This window comes from Geotrypetes seraphini, chromosome 19 (assembly GCF_902459505.1).
Source record: "Geotrypetes seraphini chromosome 19, aGeoSer1.1, whole genome shotgun sequence".
Taxonomy (NCBI): Eukaryota; Metazoa; Chordata; class Amphibia; order Gymnophiona; family Dermophiidae; genus Geotrypetes; species Geotrypetes seraphini.
Window position 1 is genome coordinate 14,342,291 of NC_047102.1, and position 24,888 is coordinate 14,367,178.

A 24,888-nucleotide genomic window follows, 5' to 3' on the forward strand; every position below is an offset into this window, starting at 1 on the left:
CTCTACTTTTTCAGATAACTGCACGCCAGGCACCGCTCCCAAATCACCGACGCTACAGGAATGGAGGCTACAGGAACCCAGGGGAGCTACCCAGTTTTCTGCATCGAGTGCCATATGTATGACTACCTCCCCTCCGGGAGGCAGGTATACATTTGCAATCGATGTCAGGAACTGGATAGCCTGAAGAAGGAGGTCGGGAGACTGCAGGTTCGAGTACAAGAACTGGAGGGACTGTGCACCCTGGAAGAACAGTGTTGGACAACCGTGGACACCGTCAGAGAGAGCCACATCGCAGAACAAGTTAGGGAGCTCGAGAAATTCATTGATGAGGCCTGCAAGATGGTAGAGGCACAAGACCACCACCAACACACCAGGAGGGAACCGGCAGTTGGACGACAGGAATCACCAGACACCATGGAACTAGGACCTTGCGGAGGACCTGGGCAGGCAGAGGAGGAGGAGATCCATCAGAGCCAGGAGAAAGGACTAGCGAACTGCGCAGATGACACAGACCTGAGACCAGGGGCGGAGACACAGCAGAGCCCAGAGGACGGACAAACGGACTACACACATGACACAGATCTGAGACCAGAGAGACAGTTGAAGAAGGGGAGATCGGCTATCGTGGTCGGGGACTCAATCCTGAGAGGAGTAGACAGTCATATAGCCGGAGGGAGAGAGGACAGACTGGTAACATGTCTCCCGGGGGCAAGAACAAAAGACATCATCAGCAATATCGAGAGGATCCTGGAGGGAGCCGAGACGGAGGAGACAGCAGTAGTGATCCACATCGGAACCAACGACATCAGCAGGAGAAACTTCAACAGGACTACACTAATTGACCAGTTCAGGACCCTGGGGAGGAAACTGAGACTAAGGACAAGGAAGATAGCCTTCTCAGAGATCCTGCCAGTACCGAGAGCGGACACAAAGAGACAGAGCGAACTACAATCAATTAACTTTTGGCTGAGGAGATGGTGCGAGGAGGAGGGCTTCCACTTTGTTAGGAACTGGACTACCTTCTTGGGGAAGAACAAGCTCTACAGAAAAGATGGACTGCACCTTAGCACAGCTGGGACGAGGATGCTGGCACGCAACGTCCAGAACGTCATAGACTTGGCTTTAAACTGAGAAGAAGGGGAAAGCCGATAGTCGACCTGACCTCGACACATCGGACATCAGTACCTGACAAAGGTACTGAACTGGGACAGTGTAAAAGAGGACTCGAGTCTGAGGGTGTATGGGATGAAAAAGGACCTAAAGACGCATTGCAGGGATCAAGGGCACAAATGGACCAGGTAAGCGGCACCAACACAGAACAACAGGAAACAGAGGGGCAAAGTCATTGTGAAAAAGAGCCCAGGACGGAGTGGGAACTAGGAGAGCAGGAGGAGCAGGGGAAACAGGCAGAGGACGTCACACACACACAACAGGAGGAGGACGAAGCTCAGGAGCTGGCAAACCATGGGGGAAACTACAGGAATACCAAAGCACAAGGGAAACAAAAAGAGAGGACTAAAAACTGGGTCTTAAACTGCCTATACACAAATGCTAGGAGCCTGAGGGCCAAAATGGGAGAACTGGAAATCACAGCCAGCAATAAGGACCTAGACATAATTGGAGTCACAGAAACGTGGTGGACCGAGGACAATCAATGGGATGTGGCCATACCAGGGTACAAACTATACAGGAAAGACAGGACACATAAAAAGGGTGGAGGAATAGCGCTGTACATAAAAGACTCCATACCATCAGCCAGGACGGAAACAACAGTACGGGCGGATGGCCTGGAATCACTATGGGTTAAGCTACAGGGAGGAGCAGGAGCAGACATTAAACTGGGTCTGTACTACCGCCCACCTGGACAACCGGAAGAAATCGACCAGGAGATGGAGGCTGAACTGAAGCAGGTATGCAGAAGCGGAAATGTGGTGGTGATGGGGGACTTCAACCATCCTGGGATAGACTGGAGTATTGGGCACTCAAACTGCGCAAAAGAGACAAAATTCATAGAAGTCACGAGGGACTGTTTCATGGAGCAGCTGGTCATGGAGCCGACAAGGGGCGATGCCACTCTTGACCTAATCTTCAACGGACTAGGGGGGACAGCAAAGGAGGTGGCGGTATTACCCCCACTAGGTAACAGCGATCACAACATGATCCAGTGCAGGCTTGAAATTGGATCATCAAAGGGGAAAAGAACCACAACGACGGCACTCAACTTCAAAAAAGGAAATTATGATGCCATGAGAAAAATGGTGGGAAAGAAGCTCAAAGGCAACATAGGGAAGAAGGAATCCGTAGAAAAAGCCTGGACCTTATTCAAGGAGACTGTGCACGAAGCACAAAGCATATGCATCCCCAAGTTTAGAAAAGGGTGCAAAAAAAATAGAACAAAAAACCCAATGTGGATAACAAGTGCAGTGAAGAAGGCGATAAGCGACAAGAAAGCATCGTTCAGAAAATGGAAAAAAGACCAAACAGAGGAGAACCAAAAAGGGCACAAAGAACACCAGAAAGAGTGTCACCGAGTGATTAGAAAAGCAAAAAGAGAATACGAAGAGAGACTGGCAAAGGAAGCAACAAACTTCAAGTCGTTCTTCAGATACGTCAAGGGGAAGCAACCGGCGAGAGAAGAAGTGGGACCATTGGACGATGGAGACAGAAAGGGAGTTGTAAAAGAAGAGAAAGAGATAGCTGACAGGTTAAATGAGTTCTTCACATCAGTCTTCACGATGGAGAATATAACCACCATACCAGAACCCGAGGAGATCGTAATAGGAGAACAAGACGATAAGCTGGTCGATTTAGAGGTAAGCCAAGAAGATGTACTCAAGCAGATTGACAGACTAAAGAGCGACAAATCGCCGGGTCCAGATGGCATTCACCCAAGGGTACTCAAGGAACTAAAAGACGTAATAGCGGAGCCACTTCGACAGATATGCAACCTATCCTTAAAAACCGGAGAGATCCCGGAGGATTGGAAAATAGCAAATGTCACGCCCATCTTCAAGAAGGGCGCAAGGGGGGACCCAGGAAACTACAGGCCGGTGAGCCTGACCTCAGTCCCGGGAAAGATGATGGAGGCACTGATTAAAGACAGCATCTGTGAACACATCGAAAAAAATGGGCAGCTAAAACCGAGTCAACATGGCTTCTGTAAGGGTAGGTCATGCCTCACAAACTTATTGTACTTCTTTGAGGGAGTGAACAGCCAGGTGGATAAAGGGGAATCTATAGACATCATTTACCTTGACTTCCAAAAAGCCTTCGACAAGGTGCCACACGAAAGACTGCTTAAAAAGATATGGAACCACGGGGTACAAGGGGAGGTCCACCGATGGATCAAAAACTGGCTGGCAAACAGGAAGCAGAGGGTTGGCGTAAAGGGCCACTACTCAGACTGGAAAGGGGTCACGAGCGGAGTTCCGCAAGGGTCGGTGCTGGGACCGCTCTTGTTCAATATCTACATAAATGATCTAGAGGCGGGAACTAAGTGTGAAGTCATTAAATTTGCAGATGACACCAAACTATACAGCAGGGCTCAAACCAAGGAAGACTGCGAGGATCTCCAAAAGGATCTAACGCAGCTGGAAAAGTGGGCCGAAAAGTGGCAGATGAGCTTCAACGTGGGGAAATGCAAGGTCATGCACGTGGGGAAAAAGAACCCGATGTTCACATACAAAATGGGGGGAACACCACTAGGGGTTAGTAACCTGGAGAGAGACCTGGGAGTGATGGTAGACGCAACACTGAAGGCATCGGCGCAATGCGCCACAGCCTCTAGGAAAGCAAACAGAATGCTGGGTATCATTAAGAAGGGTATTACGACCAGGACGAAGGAAGTCATCATGCCGCTGTATCGTGCAATGGTACGGCCGCATCTGGAGTACTGTGTCCAGTACTGGTCGCCGTACCTCAAGAAAGACATGGCGGTACTTGAGGGAGTACAAAGAAGAGCAACCAAACTGATAAAGGGAATGGAAAATCTCCCATATACCGACAGATTGAAGCAGTTGGGACTTTTCTCCCTGGAGAAGCGAAGACTTAGAGGAGACATGATAGAAACCTTCAAGATCCTGAAGGGCATGGAAAAGATAGACAGGGGCAGATTTTTCAAATTAAGGGGCGCCACAAGTACAAGGGGGCACTCGGAGAAATTGAAAGGGGACAGGTTTAGAACAAACGCTAGGAAGTTCTTTTTCACTCAGAGGGTGGTGGATACATGGAACGCGCTTCCAGAGGCTGTTGTAGACAAGAAAACATTAAATGGTTTCAAAGAAGGTTTGGATAGATTCCTAGAAGAAAAAGGGATTGGGGGGTATAGATAGGAATAGACCATTGCTCAGGCAATGGGCCTGATGGGCCGCCGCGGGTGCGGACCGCTGAGCAGGATGGACCTATGGTCTGCCTCAGCGGAGGCAACTTCTTATGTTCTTATGTTCTTATGTTCTTATGTTATGCGGTATAGAAATGACTTATGTTATGTAGCCCGTAAAGCCACTGCCACTACTACGAAGCACTTGGTGAATACTCTGGGTGAAGATGCAAGGCCAAATGGCAGAACCTTGTATTGAAAGTGTTGATGGGCTACTTGAAATCTGAGGAATTTCCTGTGGGCAGGATGAATTAGAATGCGAGTATAAGCTTTTTTTAGATCCAGATAGCATAGCCAATTGTTCTGATCTAAGAAGGGAAATAGGGTTGCCAATGACAACATGTGAAACTTTTCCTTTACTAAGAATTTGTTGAGGCCCCTGAAGTCTAAATCTGGACGCAGACCTCCTGTCTTCTTTGAGACAAGAAAATACTGGGAGTAAAAATCCCGATTCCTCTGAGCAGGAGGAAATGTTTCTATTGCATTCAGAAGAAGCAGAGATTCTATCTCCCAAAGAAGCAGGGATATCTGCTGAGAATTGAAAAAGGACTCTCTTGGAGGATAATCTGGAGGTGCAGTGATGAAATGAAGAGAGTAACCCTCCCAAATGACTTTAGAACCCAGGGATCCGTGGTTATCTGCTCCCAACATAGATGGTATAATTGGAGCCAACCTCCGACTGGCTGAGCAAGAGGAACAGCAGCTGTTCTTTCCATGAGCCCATCAAAAAGACTGAGCAGGCTTTTGAGGAGCTTTTGGTTGAGACTTCTAAGGATGCTGCTGCTTTTGCTTCTTTTGCTGAGATAGACAAAAAACAGCTGGTTTGAAGAAGGCTTAGATGACTGAGAAGCCGATGGAGGCTTAGACTTGGTTTTAACCAAAGCATTCCAATTCTTTTCATGGTCAGTGAGTTTTTGTGGCCACCTCAAAGGAGTCACCAAAAAGTTATTTTCCCAAACAAGGAATATTAGTCAATCTGTCTTGAAGGTCGATATCTATAACTAAGACTCTCAACAATGCCAGATGTCTCATCGCCACTGACATAGCTGAAGTGCTAGATGATAATTAGAAAGCATCATAGGCAGATCTCTCCAAATACTTTCTAGCTTGTGAAAGAGTGCGAAAGATATTGTGAAATTCCTGAAGATGTTGTGCAGGAATATATTTATCAAAAGAAGGTAACTTTCATACAAGATGTTTTATGTAGTATGATATGTAGAAATTATAATTAAGGACCCTGGTCACCAACATGGATTTTTGATAAAGGCTACGTCCAAATTTGTCCATAGTTTGTCCCTCATGCCCTGGTAGTGTTAAGGCATAGACCTTGGAAGCAAAAAACTTTTTAAAAGTTGATTCTACCACCAAGATTGATGCTGAAGCTGTGGTTTATTAAAACCTGGAGAAGAAAAAATTCTATACAGAGAATCCAGATTTCTGGGAGCCACTGTAATAGTCAATGGTGTTTCCCAATTCTTATGAAGAGTCTCTTTGAGAATACCATGCAATGGCAATTTGAGAAGCTCCTTGGGAGGCTCATCATAGTCCAGAGCCTCTAGATATTCAGCACTGAAGCCAGAGTCAGCTTCCAGTTTAACAAGTAGGTCTTTGCCTAACTGCCTAATAAATTTAATGAAAGATAGTCTCTCTGTAGGAGATCTTATCTTTGGTGGAGATTACTGAGAAGGCTCTGAAGGAGTATCATAAGCCTCAGTTGCAGAACTAGAGATCAGTGTCTGTATCAGTCTATAAATTAGAGACATAGAGAAGCTTTGGTGACAGAGTTCATCAACAGGATCGACACTCCTCCAGTACCGATCCAAAGAAGAGGAGGAGGTTCAAAGGGAAGCTCTCTTTCATTTGGAAGTTCATGATGAAGAACGGTGTTTTCTTGACTTCGACTATCGAGAGGAAGAAGAGTAATGTCAATGTCTCAAAGTGGATCGATGCACTGATGGAGAACTTGACCTCAGATGCGATGATCTATGTCGAGGTGTAGAGCATCAAGAGAAGCAATGGTGACTGGATGAGGATCCATGCCGATGTTCTGCTGGAGAGCTGACTGCGGTACCACAGGGCCTGGTGGCAGTATGCTCAGGACGGGCCGGTACCAAGGGAGTCGATGCTAGTGCATGGAGTTTGAAAAGATCACCTAACTCCCTTTGGAACAGCTCATAAGGCTTTTCCTGGAAGGAAAGCACTGATACCTTCTGCTTATCTGCCAGTACCAACAGTGCAGCGGCTTGCCTCGGAGAGGGTGACTTCGATGAGGATGCACACCTCGAAGGAGAGACAAACTGCAACAATGAGCGTCGCTGCTTGGTCTACATCAAGGGACTCGATGTTGTTGCGACCTGCGATGCTGGTTGGGAAGCTTGCGGCTGATGGTGCAAGATTTCCCGATATCTATATTGATGTCGATGGTTGCGAGGTCTATCAATGTCCATGGCAGCCCCGAACAATTTCTCCTGCTGAAGTTTACAGCTTTTAAAGGAGCGTTTCTGCAAGATGGAATACCAGGTACAGGTTTCCACCCGGTGTTCAGGCCCAAGGCACTGTAAGCACCAACTATGTGGGTCGGTGAGAGAAATAGGCTTTTGACACATGCTGCACTTTTTGAAACCTGTTAACAGTCTAGACATAGACAGAAAGACTGAGTCAGCAAGATTGAACTTAAAATGAAGTCTCTTTTTTTTCACCGACAAAAAGGAAAAGAAAAGAGAACTAAGAAATATTAGAAAAAATTTTAGAATAACATTAGATGAAGTGGAAAGGCAAGGCACAAAAAACTGAAGGGAGTTCAGAAACATGACTTCTTCGCTCCGTGGAAAACAAAGAACTGAGGTACTGCGAACCTACCTCAAGTGGGAAGGCACTCACGCATGCGCGGTGTAGGCAGTCACGAAGTTTCTAAAAACTTAAAATGGCGATACACTTTTAAAGCTGTCCATACCGGAGCTCTGTGGAGGATGTATCCAACATGTGAGAATACGCTACCTGCCTGTCCTGGGATAACCAATTTCGTAGCATCCCTCTGACTCCATCCTATTTATATCTTTTTGAAGGTGTAATCTCCAGAACTGCACACAATATTCCAAATGGGGTCTAACCAGAGACTTATACAGTAACATTATCACCTCCTTTTCCCTACTTGCCCATTCCCCTCTCCTTATGTACCCAAGCATCTTCCTGGCTTTGACCGTCACCTTTTCTACCTGTTTTGAAACCCTGAGATCATCAGACACAATCATCTCCAAGTCTCGTTCTTCTTCTGTGCATAAGAACATAAGAACATAAGCAATGCCTCTGCTGGGTCAGACCTGAGGTCCATCATGCCCAGCAGTCCGCTCACGCGGCGGCCCAACAGGTCCAGGACCTGTGCAGAAATCCTCTATTTATACCCCTCTATCCTCTTTTCCAGCAGGAAACCGTCCAATCCTTTCTTAAATCCCAGTACCGTACTCTGCCCTATTACATTCTCTGGAAGCGCATTCCAGGTGTCCACCACACGTTGGGTAAAGAAAAACTTCCTAGCATTTGTTTTGAATCTGTCCCCTTTCAACTTTTCCAGATGCCCTCTTGTTCTTTTATTTTTTGAAAGTGTGAAGAATCTGTCCCTCTCTACTCTCTCTATGCCCTTCATGATCTTATAAGTCTCTATCATATCCCCTCTAAGTCTCCTCTTCTCCAGGGAAAAGAGACCCAGTTTCTCCAATCTCTCAGCATATGGAAGGTTTTCCATCCCTTTTATCAGACGTGTCGCTCTCCTCTGAACCCTCTCGAGTATCGCCATATCCTTCTTAAGGTACGGCGACCAATATTGGACGCAGTATTCCAGATGCAGGCGCACCATCGCCCGATACAACGGCAGGATAACTTCTTTCATCCTGGTTGTAATACCCTTCTTGATTATACCTAGCATTCTATTCGCTCTCTTAGCGGCCGCTGCGCACTGTGCCGTCGGCTTCATTGTCATGTCCACCATTACCCCTAAGTCCCTTTCCTGGGTACTCTCATTCAATAACATCCCTCCCATCGTATAGTTGTACCTCAGGTTTCTGCTTCCCACATGCAGTACTTTACATTTCTCAACGTTGAATTTCATCTGCCATCTCGTCGCCCATTCCCCTAGTTTATTCAGGTCCCTTTGCAATTCTTCGCAGTCCTCTTTAGTCCGAGCTCCACTGAATAGTTTGGTGTCGTCTGCAAATTTTATTATCTCACACGTCGTCCCTATTTCTAGATCATTTATGAATATATTAAATAGTAGTGGCCCGAGCACCGAGCCCTGCGGAACACCACTTGTGACCCTCTTCCAGTCCGAGTAGTGGCCCTTCACCCCTACCCTCTGTTTCCTACCCGCCAACCAGTTTCTGATCCATCTATGCACATCTCCGTCCACCCCATGGTTCTTCAGTTTCCGGAGTAGACGCTCGTGAGGCACCTTGTCAAAGGCTTTTTGGAAATCTAGGTATACGATGTCTATGGGGTCTCCTTTGTCCGTCCGTTTGTTGATTCCTTCGAAGAAGTGCAATAAGTTAGTTAAGCACGATCTCCCCCTGCAGAAACCATGTTGGCTTGGTATCAGAAGTTCATTTCTTTCCAAATGTTCATCGATGTTTTCTTTTATCAGCGCTTCTGCCATTTTCCCCGGAACCGAGGTCAGACTCACAGGTCTGTAGTTTCCCGGGTCACCTCTTGATCCCTTTTTGAAGATGGGCATGACGTTGGCTATCTTCCAATCCTCTGGTATCACTCCTGTTTTCAGGGATAGGTTGCAAACTTGCTGCAGTAGTTCTGCTATCTCCTCTTTTAATTCCTTCAGAACCCTTGGATGGATTCCGTCTGGACCCGGGGATTTGTCAGTTTTTAGTTTTTCTATCTGCCTGCGCACATCTTCAAGGCTCACTTCCATGGATGTTAATTTTTCTGCTTCATTTCCATTGAAGAATTGCACAGAAGTACTTCGCCTCCTATACTATACCGCTCTGCTGGATTTTTGCAGCCCAAGTGCATAGCCCTGCATTTTTAGCATTAAATCTTAGTTGCCAATTATCAGACCGTTCAAGTTTCGCCAGATCCCGACTCATATTATCCACACCCTCTGGGGTGTCTACCCTATTACAGAACTTGGTACCATTCGCAAAAAGACAAACTTTGCCAGAAAGTCCTTCTGCAATATCACTTACAAAGATGTTAAATAGAGCCAGCCCAAGGACATATCTCTGCGGCACTCCACTAATACCCTCCCTATCTTCCGAGCAAATTCCATTTAACACTACCCTTGGCCTCATTCCACTTAACCAGCTTTTAGTCCAGTTTGTCACTTTAGGGCCTATACTATATGCATTCAGTTTATTTATCAATTGCTTATGCAGCACCATGTCAAAAGCTTTGCTAAATTCCAAGTACACTACATCTAGCGCCCCTCCCATGTCCAACTGTTTGGTCACTCAGACAAAGAAATCAATCAATCAGATTCATCTGACAAGACCTGTCTCTCGTAAAACCATGTTGCCTCAGGTCCTGCAGTCCATTTGATTTTAGAAATCTCACTATCCTTCGCTTAAGAAGCATTTTCATTAGCTTACTCACTAACTGGCCTGTAATTCCTAACCTCCTCCTTACTTCTAATCTTGTGCAGAGAAAACATATCCACTTATTTCCAGTCCTCTGGGACCACTAAGGAGGAATGGAGAACAGACTCTAAGATGAGACAACGGAGCCACCAGAACTTCTTCGAGTTCTTTGAATACCACTGGATTTATCCCGGAAACCCCATTGTATTGTTTACTAGTTCCTCTCAAATACAGACATCTGAGAATCTTTCCCAGTCTAATACACATCCATTCCAATTTGCAATCATTTTTTTGGTCCTACCCCCGGTCTTTAATCCGTTTACACAGAAAAGAAATAATTGTTAAGCAGTTCAGTCTTATCCTCATCAGTTTCTGCATATTTGGCCCCTTCACCCTTGAGCCTCAATATGCCATTTTGACACTTCCATCACATATCTAAAAACCATTTTGTCCCCCAATTTTACCTTTCTACCTCTTCCAGTATTTCAGAGCAGCATTAATTCTCCTTTCCATTTCCTTCACCCTTTCCTTAGCCCCCCCCTTTAATCTGCTCCCAGCACTTCTCTCCTTTAACATTAATTACTATAAGTATTACTTTGGCAACATACGTAAAATTGTCATGCCAATAAAGTTAACCGAATCTCTCTTTTCCTTTTGTTAGTGTCAGTCTGCTGCACTTGCCTTCACTATTGGCAGGCTTCAATAATTCCCTCTTCCCTTGCAGTCTATTGGATAGAAACCAGACAACTGGCTGAAAGGGAGATAGGGGCAGTAACTAAGATACAGAAGCCCCAGATCTACAGGGAAAATATCGGGGGTGCTCAGGCACCCACAGAGCTGACGTCTATGCTATACAGTATTTGACCCAGGTCTCCCAAGCATTGTCCGTTAGATGGGTCCTGACTGGAAAAAAAAAAAAAAAAAGAACCACTAGTCTAGATCATAAATACAGATTGCAGAGTATTTCAATAATGAGCCATTTTAGGTGTTTTACAAGGTATGCAAAACAGAGGAGAAACTCCCTGGTTAGTCCCTTCAAATACACTGAACAGGCAGATCATAAAGAACAATTTGGGTTAACTGAACTTACTATTATTCTTCTCACTGTCTGCTGGTTTCATTTGAATGGGATGGTGCATCTGAAAGAAGAAAAGCACTTCAAAATAACAGGCAGTGCATTCCATAAAAATACTACACTTTAGAGAGAATGACAATAGATAAGCATTTACAGAATCCAAGCAGTCTCTTTAAATGAAGATAGAGTGCAGTTAAGAGAAGAAACTTACCCCAGGAAGAATTTTCATATTGTGCAGTGCATTTTGTGCTTCTAAAGCTGATTTTCGTGTGTAAAACGTAACAAAACAGCACCCTGGAAATAGAAAATATATCAACTGAATGAGAAGTTATGCCTTACCTGATAATTTTCTTTTTTTTAGTCAGCAAAATCAGTTCTGTACAAATGAGTTATCCCTTCCTATCAGCAGGTGAAGGTAAAGAAAAAACTGAATTCTACCAGTGACAATCACTGGATAAGCTGTGGTGTCCCCTGGAAGATTCCAGTATTTTTCTCTAACCATCCCTTAGGTTCAACCATGCTGAATGACCAGCAAAGCAGGGAGCCAAACCGGGGATAGAGAGGCACCAAACAGCTATCTTAGCACTTGCTGAAGGTAGAGAAAAATACTAGAATCTTCCATGGAGCACCACAACTTATCCAGTGACATCACTGGTAGAATTTAGTTTTTCTCTACCGCCACCTACTGATAGGAAGGGATAACCCATATGTGCAGAATAGTGAGCTGACATTAAGAAATTCCTGTGCAAACCAATAAAGTGGAAATAATACATTAAATTTAGTGACAATACAAGAAAGAAAGTGGAATTCTTTTTAAGAGTATAAATATAAGGCCTCATCTGAACTATGGAGTATAAATAAAAACTTATATACTGTATTGCCAATGAATTGTATCAATGTATTTCTTTTGTTATCTCAAATCCCAAAGCTCCACAAGCCAGTGTAAATATGGATATCAACAAAATAATCTACAAGTCAACTTAAGAAGCTCTATGCTCGGACTTCAAGCATACAGACTACAGTGCATAAGAACATTAGTTACCATACTGGGACACACCAAAATTCCATCAAACCCAGTATTTTGTTTTCAACAGTGGCCAATCCAAGTCACAAGTAGCTGGCAAGATCCCAAAAGAATAAACAGATTTTATGCTACTTGTCCTAGAACAAGAAGTGGATTTTCCCAAGTCCATCTTAAAGAAAGATTAGGTTCTTACCTCAGTAATCTTTCTTGTAGATGTGTTTAGTGGGGGTTTTGTATCTGAACCAGCAAGTTGCTTGCAGAAAACTGCCACTCATGTTTTCCAACTCCACCTCCTTCCCAGGGAGTTGCTCCTGCCCCCTCAGTTTGTACAAAAATAATCACATAACAGGAAGGAGGAAAACGGGGGAAAAAAAATCAGACGCTACAATTTTGCTCTGCTCTGTAACAAGCATAGGAAATATTGTAACATAACATTCAAACTTGTACAACTTGCACCAAATATATATAGAGCTCATAGCTACTCGCATGACCTGTTAACATGCAGAGACTTATACCAGATTTGTATGGTCATGATTTACCTATTCATCAGCTCTATTTTTTTTTTTTTTCTCAGCTCCTCTGAGACACAGAAAATTCTTCCAATCCAGATTGGTCCTCAGGTAGAAGGCAGGCAAAACCCATACATAGGGTGGGGCTTCAAGTCCACTAGGCGCATCTACAAGAAAGAATATTACCGAGGTAAGAGCCTAATCTTTCTTTCTAGTGCAATGTGCTAGAGGTCCTGAACACTAGTGACGTAAGAAAAGAAGTTCCCAGAGTCTAGAGCGGGCCCGCTGTGCCTGCCTTTAAGACAGAGGTCCTGAAAGCGGTGTCCTTCCTGGCTGCCATATTCACTCTATAGAACCTAGTAAAGGTATGAAGGGTAGACCATGTAGCCACTCTACAAATCTCCTCAAGCAAGACAGTCCTAGTCTACGCCCATGAGGCAGGCCATAGTGATGTGTGCTTTCAATGTGATCGGAGGTTTTTATCACAGCCCACATATGTGGGACGAAATGGCCATTTTAATCCATCTGAAAATCGAGGCTTTAGATGTCAGCCTCCCTTTCTTGGCATGACTGGTGAGAACTAAAAGGTGAGCCAAAAGGCAAACTTGAGGTACCGAAGAAGCACTCACTTGACATCCAGCAAATGCAACACTTCATCCTTTTACTTAGACCTCCGTAGGGCGAAAAGTGGGCAAGTGGACTTCCTGATTAATGTGTAAGGCCGAGACTAATTTCAGAAAGCAAGATGGGACCATGCATAAAGAGAGCCCTTCGCCCATGAACCTAAGAAATGGCTCTGTGGCACGAAAGAGTTTGTAGCTCGGACACCTGTCTCACCAATGTAATCGCCACCAAGAACACTATCTTGACTGTAAGATCCAAAAGGGAAGCCTCTCATAAAGGCTCATAAGGAACATAACGAAGACCCTGCAACACAATGTTAAGGTTCCAGGAAGGAAAAGAGAAACACACCAGAGAGTGCAACTGCAGAGCCTCTTTAATGAACTGGGCGACAACTGGGTGAGAGACCAAGGAGCCTCATTTTCATCAAGCTTAGAAACAGATTCTCTCAAAGTGCAGGTAGAAGGGCTTTCCTAACAAGAGCCCCTTCTGAAGTTCTTCATGCAAAAAATCCAGGACTATTGAAATTGGAGCTCACCAGGACTCCACATCCTTTACTGCACACCAGCAGTGAAAGGACTTCCAGGACTTAGCATAGGCTGCCACTGATGCGCTAATTTCCATCCAAGAGCAAAAGTTCCATTTCTAGCTAAATTGACTGAAAAGGTGGTGTTTACCAGATATAAGAATTCATAGAAAAAACTGGAGCACTTCACCCAACTCAAACAGGTTTTCGCCAACATCATTCGACAGAACATTCCATGATTAGCATGACATCCTCTATTCTTTATTTCCTACACTACCATCAATCAGTTCTCCTTCTATCCATGGCCCTTTCAGCATTCAATACTATTGACCATCATCTCTTATTGAATAGACTTACGTCCATTGGAATAAGCGATCAAGTTCTTCAATGGTTTCAATCGTACTTTTCAGAAAGATCATCAAGGATCATTTTTAATAACTAAATTTCTAGCTCTGTTTCAATGAATTATGGCATCCCTCAGGGCTCAATACTATCCCATTTACTTTTCAATATCTTTAGGGCCCCTTTATTGACACTTAAGCCAATTGATAGGTTTCATGGCATATGGATGACTTACAACTCTTGTACCCACTAAATCCAACTCATCAGAAGAACTATCAATTATCAATAATAAAAACCCTATTCAAGAAATCCATCAAGACAAACTAACAGCGAAGGAAGCATTTCAATCTTCCCTAGATCCTACAACCTTCTAACCAAATTATCTAGCTTGTAATGACCCCGATACAATGTCTAGATCTCCCCCGAAGCAACCCGCTCTACTTTGTAACTCTCCTGGAAATGTTCAGATAACCTCTTATGTAACCCGCCTTGAACCGCAAGGTAATGGCGGAATAAGTCACTAATGTAATGTAATGTTAATGTAAACTATCCAAAATTTCCAACTGGTTAAATGATAATAATTAGCTTTGAATGTCGTCCTGCTCTTCCCCTGGAAAGAGTGACTCAAGCTTAGCTCACCGATTAGTATCAACAATGTTCTGCTACAATAAGTCACTAAGATCAAACTGAATTACCATGAACAAATTAACTCAGTAGTTAGAAGTTGCTTCCATAGATTACATATGATCAGATCATTAGTTTAATTTCTCAATACAGCTTCCCTGAATATTCTAATCCATTCATTGGTTATATCACAGCTGGACTACTGCTATTCACTGTTCAAGGGAATTACATTGAAAGAATTAAGGCAATTACAAATAATAAATACAGAACACCCACTACAAAAATTATTAACAGTAAAAAATTTGATCATGTAACACCACTTCTTAAGAAAGCATATAGAATCTCAGCTTTATTAACCTTTAAAATACTAACAGCTAAAGTTCTAACATTCCTAGAAAGACATCATTCCACACATTCCAATAGGAACTCTTAGATCAGAGGACAAAAATCTTCTTTTTGTCCCAACCCTAAGAATTATAAATACACAACGAGATACAATCTTCTCGGTTACAGCTCCACAAATATGGAACTTGCTGCCAGCTCATCTTAGGGAAGAAAAAACCCTTAATAAGTTCAAAGGAATGCTAAAATGTTGGTTATATAAAGACACTTTTGAAACTTGACATTTATACGAGGCTATCCCACTCTCAATGGAAAATAATAATGAAGCATTACCCCCCTTTTATGTTTTGACTTTCTTTGTCTTTCTATTCTATATTTATTGTAGTTCCTCCCGCTCTCCTCATGTGTAGGTCTGTTAATATCATTGTCTTAAGTGTATTTCAGAATATGTTGGTTTCCCCCCATTTTAATTGTACATCGCTTTGAATTATGATATTGTGATTGAATCAAAATTTTAATACAACTTGAAACTTCTTTACTCTGAGCAATGTGGTTAATGACCACATGTGAATAACTCTTGCGTGTCAAGACCGCCAACTCAAGAACCATGCCATAAGCCCAAAGTGTTCCAGATCCACTTGGACTGGAAGTCTGAAGCCTTCGTCCCTATAGAGACTAACTAGGTCCGCATACCATGCTCTGTGAGGTCAAATCAGGTGCCACTAGGACTACCAAGCCAGGATGTACCACAATCCTGCAAATGACTTGACCAAGCATGGGCCACGGGAGAAACATGCACAAGAGCTTATTCCCCGGTCACGGCTGGTCTAACGCATCCAACCCCTCACTTCCGAGCTTGGCTATTTGGTTTTAAAAGTGAGGCGCCTTGGAGGACATTGGTATAGTAGGTGTTGAAAGATGGTCTTAAGTGTTGGTGACCTTGATGAAGGGACACCACTTTTAAGGAATCTCTTGGCATTGATGCTTGAGCACATTGATAGAGTGGATGCCCGAGAAGACTCTGATGTTCATTGGAGAGGGGAAGCATGCTTATTCTTCTAAGCTTTCTTACTGTGCGTCCCTAATGGAGGCAAAGGAAACAATGCAAATATCGAGCGGGCCACTGGTGCCAGCTTCGATGCTGATGTAGGTTGAGCTTCTGAATCAGGAATAGACATCCTCGATGCTCCCAATGACGATCCAAAGAGTTTTTCATGCTGGGACTATCTAAGCCTTCAATGATCTCTTCTGTAACTTGCAGCAGTGCTTAGAGGACTCCACCTGGTGTTCAGGGCCTAAACACTGAAAGCACCAATTGTGCAGGTCAGTGCCAGAAATGGTCCTGTTGCACCAAGCGCACCGCTTAAATCCCTTAGAAGGACTGGACATCAATGGAAAAACTGCTAATGCAAAGTCAAAGGACTCAAGCTGAGGGGGTCGAGTAGAACAGTATTTCTCAACCTGCGGTACACGTACCCTAGGGGGTATGCGGACTGCCTGTTGGGAGTATGCGGGCTAACCACAGATTCCTCCCTGCCACTCTCCAACGCCCGCCACCTCCATTTAATTATCCCCTGCCACTGACGCAACTCTGGGCAGGGAAGAGCCAGAATTTTATATGTTATGCGATGTCGAATAGGGAGCCAGTGGGCATTTTGTAGAAGAGGCATTACGTGATCAAATTTTTTTGAGTCTGTGATCATTTTTATAGAGGTACTTTGGATTAACTGCAATTGCCTTACTTGTTTCTGTGTGTTATTTTTATATAATGAGTTGCAGTAGTCCAATTTTGATATAATGAGAGAATGAATAAGGATATTGAGTGCGGATGGTTCTAATGCCTTTGCAATAGACCTGATCATTCGAAGTTTGATGAGCTGCTAACATCCTCTGAGGACCCTCGGCAATTCAAATTAGCATTCCACATAAGGCTCACAAACTACAGTGTGAAGCCTTGTAGTGGGGGCCCTCGCTGACCCTGGCAGGGACACCCTGTGATCTTCCTGGGCTCTGCAGCCCCCATGCGACTACACTTGGCCATACAAATTTGAAGGGTCCTGAAAGGGGTCTCTTCCTCTGGAGACATGACTCCTGCAGATCCCCAGCCTTGGAGAATTTGGAAGAGGCTGAACCTGAGGCTACATGCTTCATCGCACGCAGGACATGGACGCTCTTTGGCCGGCCATCCAGCATAAACCTGGCATGATATAGGGGTAAAATGACCTGGAGTCCATCCCAGTTAATTTTGAGCAAAACTGAGGGGGTTTGAGGCAGATGGATGCAAAAAAAAAATCACAGGGAAAGGTGCTTTGGAGGAGGGGGACTTGGGCTCAGAAACCCTCAAAATCAACTTTTATACACTCCCTCTCCAATTTTCCCCATAGACTTCAGCTTTACTCACTGTGCCATGTGGTGCTTGTCTGCTTCAGACTAGGATTTCAGCTGGAATCAAAAAGGAGAACAAATCTGCCTCACAGATTCACTGACCGAACTGGTCTTCTGGCTGCCAATCGAACTGAACTTCAAACCCCAGAAAACCACGCCGCCAGTTCACTATTAGTCCCCAGCCGAGCCAGGAAGGTACCCCACAGCCTGTGCTTAAGCTCCTGACTGAATCAGAAATGCGAGCAGCTACACAGGGGACGGCTCTGAGCTCTAAAAAAATACCAGCAGGCTGGCTAGCTAGGTGTCCCCGAGGGGCTGATCCTTTTAGCAGCAGACTTCTGCTGTGCGAGTCTGCATTTTCTCTCAGGAAGAGGCCCTAACAAGTGGGAACCTCTGGGCATCAAGCCTCCAAAGATCACCAAGCACAAATACATGAAAACAATAAAGCCACAGAGCAGATCAAAAACACTTCTGAGCAACTTGCTTGCAGAAAACAAACTGAGGGGGCAGGAGCAGTTCTTCTGAAAGGAGGTGGAGTTGGAAAACATGATTGACAGTTTTCTGAAAGCAACTTGCTGGTTCAGATACAAGACCCTAGCATTCAAGGCGACTAGACACATTGCAGTAGAATAATGGTTTTTGGACTTTTATGAAATTATTTAAAACCTTGTTTCAACCCTGCTAAGCTAACTGCTATCACCACATTCTTTGACAAGGAAACCCAGAGTTTAATTAAACTTTGAGCGAAAAAGAATAGTTTACTGTGATTTTCATTTCCACTGTTTTTGTTGATGTTTAGCTATCTCTAACAGCAGTCACAGTTGCCTGAAAGAAAGCATTGTCATCTGCAAGTGAGCAGATTCTGATGCTATCTTTGCTTGAAAATCATAATGAAAATAAAGTAGAGGATGAGATGGACACACGTTTTGAGAAAACTTCAAAAGGAAAAAATTGTGACAGTCTGGCATGAGAGAAAACAAGCAAATCCAAAAAAGAGGCATATTCCTCCCAGATTATCTAAACCGTCTTGAGCTGCTATTGAAAAGGTAATATCAAAACCCAAATCCAAAAACTGCATCTCTGTCAAATAACCTATACCCCAGTAAAACCTTCACCTGTTCTTAAAAGGGCCGTGGATGCTATCACGCACAAGAAATAAATCCAAAATTATATGGTACCAAGTAAAATATGTATGGACAAAAGCCTCACCTTTGCTTTGTGGGGGATTCAGGTTCCTGTCCCGCAAAAGGTTGATTTCATAGACTGCGCCGTACTGTTCAAATAATTCTCTCAGTTCTTTTTCAGACCAGCTGCGTGGTACCTGACCCACAAACATTTTGATGGCATCTATGTCCGGCTGGTCTGGGTGGTCCAGGGTACCATTCATTTTCTTTGAGCTGCAGGAGACCAACGAGAATCTTGAAACACAAAAGGTATATAAAACGGACCACAATTTTCCAAATGCCCCAACAAATTTCTGCAACACTATTACCTATATTAGTTTATAAGGTCCCAGTGCAAGAGTGAACTGGCAATTAAGAAATTAATTAGGAATCAGGTATTTGGGGGTTCAAATCCTGTTTCTCCCACTGACACATCCTGTGACCCTATTTAAGTCACTTAGGACTCATTTACTAAGCCTTCATCTCACAGAAACCAGAAAAGCCTTGGTGAATCAGGTCCTTTATCCCCCAGTACTTCAGGCAACCACTCAAGACTTATAAGCACTTTGGGGAAAGGACTTTTTGATGTAGAACAGGGGTAGAACTTTTTCTGAGTCGGGGCATAAAACAAAAACGGATTTACCTAGAATAGATATTCTGAAGATAGTAGGATATTTATCCTCATGACTTGGTAATGTCAGATGAGTGTGTTTACACTGGAGAAAATTTAACTCTTAAGTTTGGAAAGCTTTCTAGCACAGCCTACTGTGCATCTGAGGTAATTCTCATGCTGGCTTTGTTATACAGAACTATATCAGTTGTCAGAAGTTTTAAGTAGAAGTTAATTCCTAGGAGAGACAGGGGGGTTTCAAGAAAAGTATCTTGTTGTCTTCTGAGAACATCTGTTGGAAGTAAGCAACTGTTTTCTTCATGGAAAAGTAAGAGATCCCCAGGCATGAGGACAACAAAACTACAGGATATATTTAACAAAAAAGGGGAAAAACGAATACCGTATTTTCGCGGATATAACGCGCGCGTTATACGTGATTTTACGTACCGCGCATACCCCTCGCGCGCTATATGCCTGAGCGCGGTATACAAAAGTTTTTAAACATAGTTCCCACCCCGCCCGACGCCCGATTCACCCCCCCAGCAGGACCGCTCGCACCCCCACCCCGAACGACCGCTCGCACGCGCTCCCACCCGCACCCGCATCCACGATCGGAGCAAGAGGGAGCCCAAGCCCTCTTGCCCGGCCGACTCCCCGACGTCCGATACATCCCCCCCCCGGCAGGACCACTCGCACCCTCACCCCGAAGGACCGCCGACTCCCCAACAATATCGGGCCAGGAGGGAGCCCAAACCCTCCTGGCCACGGCGACCCCCTAACCCCACCCCGCACTACATTACGGGCAGGAGGGATCCCAGGCCCTCCTGCCCTCGACGCAAACCCCCCTCCCTCCAACGACCGCCCCCCCCCAAGAACCTCCGACCGACCCGCGACCCCCCTGGCCGACCCCCCCACCCCCCTTCCCCGTACCTTTGGAAGTTGGCCGGACAGACGGGAGCCAAACCCGCCTGTCCGGCAGGCAGCCAACGAAGGAATGAGGCCGGATTGGCCCATCCGTCCTAAAGCTCCGCCTACTGGTGGGGCCTAAGGCGCGTGGGCCAATCAGAATAGGCCCTGGAGCCTTAGGTCCCACCTGGGGGCGCGGCCTGAGGCACATGGGCCAAACCCGACCATGTGTCTCAGGCCGCGCCCCCAGGTGGGACCTAAGGCTCCAGGGCCTATTCTGATTGGCCCACGCGCCTTAGGCCCCACCAGTAGGCGGAGCTTTAGGACGGATGGGCCAATCCGGCCTCATTCCTTCGTTGGCTGCCTGCCGGACAGGCGGGTTTGGCTCCCGTCTGTCCGGCCAACTTCCAAAGGTACGGGGAAGGGGGGTGGGGGGGTCGGCCAGGGGGGTCGCGGGTCGGTCGGAGGTTCTTGGGGGGGGGGCGGTCGTTGGAGGGAGGGGGGTTTGCGTCGAGGGCAGGAGGGCCTGGGATCCCTCCTGCCCGTAATGTAGTGCGGGGTGGGGTTAGGGGGTCGCCGTGGCCAGGAGGGTTTGGGCTCCCTTCTGGCCCAACTACACAAAGTACGGGGAAGGCGGGTGGGGGTGTCGTGGGGGTCGGCCAGGGGGGTCGCGGGTCGGCTGGGGGACGGGCGGAGGTTCTTGGGGGGGGGCGGTCGTGGGGGGGGGGGGGTTTGCGTCGAGGGCAGGAGGGCCTGGGATCCCTCCTGCCCGTAATGTAGTGCGGGGTGGGGTTAGGGGGTCGCCGTGGCCAGGAGGATTTGGGCTCCCTCCTGGCCCAATATTGTCGGGGAGTCGGCGGTCCTTCGGGGTGGGGGTGCGAGTGGTCCTGCCGAGGGGGGAGAAGAATCGGACGTCGAGGGGGGGCATCAGGCTTTCAGAATGGGGACAGGACTTCAAGGGGGGACAGGCAGATCTTCAAGGGGGACAGGCAGACCTTCAAGGGGGACAGGACTTCAAGGGGGGACAGGCAGACCTTCAAGGGGGGACAGGACTTCAAGGGGGGACAGGCACGGAGAGGCGGGGCAGTGCACCGAAAGTCAGGGGGGTGAACGGTGAGTCGGGGCAACCAGAGGAGAGTCGGGGAGGGCGAAAGGAGAGTCGGGGTGGCCAGAGGAGAGTCGGGGAGAGCGAAAGGAGAGTCGGGGTGGCCAGAGGAGAGTCGGGCAGCATGCGCGTTATATGCCTGAGCGCGGTATAGAAAAGTTTTTGTACATATCATCGTGATTTCTGCGCGCTATACCCCTGTGCGCGTTTTACAATGGTGCGCGTTATATCCGCGAAAATACGGTACATCACACTTGTGGCAACAGGCTTTTTGCATGCACCCCTTTCCAAAAGATAACCCAGTAATAATAAAAATAGACCCAGGAGAGGGGGGGGGGGGCTACTTGAATTTAGATTATAAACCTCAGAGATTCTGCAGACAAACAAACCCACTTTTTGTTTTCCATACAATGTGATACAACTGTGTAGACAGATGTCCATGCTGTACCCTTGAAGATTTATTACATAAACATAGAAGATGACGGCAGATAAGGGCCATAGCCCATCAGGTCTGCCCACTCTACTGACCCACCCCCAAGTCTACTATCCTAGAGATCCCACTCCTGGTGACAGGTTCCCTTGGCATAACCCTCTAAGGCAGTGGTTCCCAAACCTGTCCTGAAGGACCCCCAGGCCAGTTGGGTTTTCAAGATAGCCCTAATGAATATGCATGAAGCAGATCTGCATTCCTGGCATCTCCATTATATGCAAATCTCTGACATGCATATTCTCGTTCTGGGGACTATCAATTCTGCAATGGCACTGCAATAAGCCTTTATGCTCTTCCAACGTTTAATCTATCTGGACAAAATATGCAATCTCCCTTCTAATTAGAAACTGTATGCTTAACTATGGCAGTCCCAGTTTTACTAGGGAGACATGCATGGAAAAGAGAGAGGGAGCTATGTTGGATAAAGGGTGGAGGGCAGGGAAAGATGGTACATGTGAAGAGAGAAAAATGTTGCACATGATAATGGAAGGGAGGAAAGAGATGCTGGTGTTAAGACATCTCTCTCTCTCACCTCCACCCCCACCCCCGCCTTGTGTCCTACAAGGTGGGGGATGGGGGTGGAGGTGAGAGAGAGATGGTAGAGAGTGGAAAAGAAACAAAATGTTGGATATGGCATTGGAAGGTAGAAAAAAAATAATTTTATTTTCTATTTTGTGATTACAATATGTCAGATTTGAAATGTGTATTCTGCCAGAGCTAGTGTTAAGACAGCAAGCGTGAGCTAGGACTTAACAGAGAAAGGAAAAGTATTTTTTATTTTCTTCACACCACAGTGCCGGCATGGGGTTGGAGAGGGCAAAAGGGGGGGTGGGGGGTGTTGAAAGATTATAAAATAAACCTGCCAGGACATTGAAAAAAAAAAAAAGCCTGATTGAGCAGGAAGTGAATCGAATCGAAAAATCAATTCAATAGGCTGAATCGAATTGAAAAATCGAATTGAAAAAAATCGAATCGGGCAGCACTACTGCCCAATATATGGTAGTGGTAAAAAATGCAAACAGAATGCTAGGAATTAGTAGGAAAGGGATGAAAAGTCATATTAAGCATTGACAGTATATCAAGAATAAATGAACTTCAGTTAGATTCACTCAACAGGTTATAAGAAATGTGTTTATGGACTTTAAACTAAACTAAAACTTAGTTTTATAGACCGAGTCATCAACCAAGAGGAGCTTGACTCGGTTAACAATAATGTAAAACATTTTATTGTCCATGTATTCAGGCATTTTGGATATCAATCTGGGATCAAGTTAACCTAATGATGGAGAGTCATGTGGCATTGTCCTATGACACAGTGGTTTTTGGAATGTGCATGAGGGCTAAATGCCAAATATCTGCAGCAAACAATAAATTACTGATGATTCTTACTGGTGTGGGAATTCAGCAAATAACGACTAATTGGAAAGACTGTTCTAGACTGAATTGTAGTTTTTGGTGGAACTCAGTATGCCATATGTATAAGATGGAAAGATTTCTTGCAGTACAGAGGGGGCATTTTAAAAGGTTTCAGGAGGTGTGGAGGCCATTAATTGAATATTATAATGATTAAGGTTTATTCTTTTTCCTTAGGGGATAATTTGTAGAAATGGGGGTGGGTGGGGGATAGGATAATCCAATTAAATAGCGGTATATTTCAACTGATTAATGGATATAAGAAACATGGTATATATGTATGAATAGAAAAGGAAAGGGAGTAAAATTATTGGAAATCTGTTGTTATGAAATATTAGGGGATATATGTACTATGATGAGATGTATTTGTTGTGCATTAATGTATATAATAAAATGAAAAAAGAGTTTGAGGAAGAAAGGGTGGGGGGAGGGATAGGTTAAAGTATGATTAATTGTATTAAGGAAGAGGGATGTCTAAGTATGTATATGTTTGGATAGATTATTTTATTGATATGGGAAGGGATGGGAGGTGGGTGGGGGGAATTAAAACATGTATAATAATATTGTATAAGAATGTCAAGTGAGTTATGTGAATTAATTGTAATATTATTGTACACTTGTTGAGAGAAATAAAAAGGAATAAAGATTAAAAAAAAAAACCAACAATAATGTAAAACCTAATACATAACTTTGACAAGAAAAAGTAGACTGAAATAGTTAATTTCCAAAATGTTTAGCAAACAAAAGTTTTCAGAACTTTCCGGAATAAAGCAAAAGAACCTAAACTTCTTAATGTAAGTGGTAAAGCATTCCAGAATTTGGTTAATTTAAAACCAAAGGAATAACTAAATCTCTTAAAGGTTCTGTTTTTACCACTTTAGGTTTTGGAAGGTACAGTCATTTTTTCTTTGGAATCAGAAATTATCTGGGAGTAAAATACCCATACTTTTTCCTTGCCTGGAATGGATTTACACTTCTCCCTCTGTATTCGTGGTTTCAGCAATTGTGGTTTCGATTATTCATGGTTTTTAGCTTGCTGGCTCCTCCCCCCAAATTACATCAGCTTGCATAGAGAAATCGCTGATTCCAAGTGTTTACAGAGAAAATCACTGACTCCCAGCACTTTCTTCACCATGTTTTGCCTCTGCTTCAGGAACAGGTCAGGTCTCCCACCATGTTATTTGCGGTTTCACCATATTCACAATGGTTTTCAATAGAAAACAGCGAACAACATATGAAAAAGTTATTTGCGGTTTTTCTGTATTTGCGGTTCTGTTAATCCCCTATCATAGCGAATACGGAAGGAAAAGTGTACTGCATTGGCTGAACATCCTAATTCAATCTAGTAGAATTTCCAATAGACATAGGACTCAATAGACATAGGACTCAAGCGTCTGAAGCTATACTGGTTCAACAGTTTTGTAAAACCTCAATATCCACAAGAAGCAACTCTATTCAATGTCCGTGTCAAACTGTGCATTGTAACTTCCTGGGTAACTGACCCAACTTCTTCTAATGTAATCCAACCTTGAACTGAATACGGAGAGTGTGTGGTGCAGTGGTTAAAGCTAAAGCCTCAGCACCCTGAGGCTGTGGGTTCAAATCCCATGCTGCTCCTTGTGACACTGGGCAAGTCACTTAATCCTCCATTGCCCCAGGTACATTAGATAGAGTGTGAGCCTATCAGGACATTTAAGGGAAAAATGCTTGAGTACCTGAATGTAAACCACTTAGGCTATAAGTGGTATATAAATACTAAAAATACATAAATAAATAAGAATAGAAAACCTGCTTAA

General features: G+C 44.7%; 1 protein-coding gene across 16 annotated transcripts in view; it reads right to left on the reverse strand.

Moving 5' to 3' along the window:
• The window catches only part of CELF1 (CUGBP Elav-like family member 1), a 120,857-nt gene that overhangs the window by 71,745 nt on the left and 24,224 nt on the right, over positions 1-24,888 (reverse strand). For all 16 annotated transcript variants that reach the window (XM_033928123.1, XM_033928125.1, XM_033928128.1 and 13 more), the window contains 3 exons: positions 18,615-18,802; positions 11,244-11,326; positions 11,048-11,096 (listed from right to left, as the gene is read on the reverse strand). In XM_033928123.1, the coding sequence (XP_033784014.1) occupies positions 11,048-11,096; positions 11,244-11,326; positions 18,615-18,802 (320 nt within the window). The remainder of the gene's footprint in view (positions 1-11,047; positions 11,097-11,243; positions 11,327-18,614; positions 18,803-24,888) is intronic.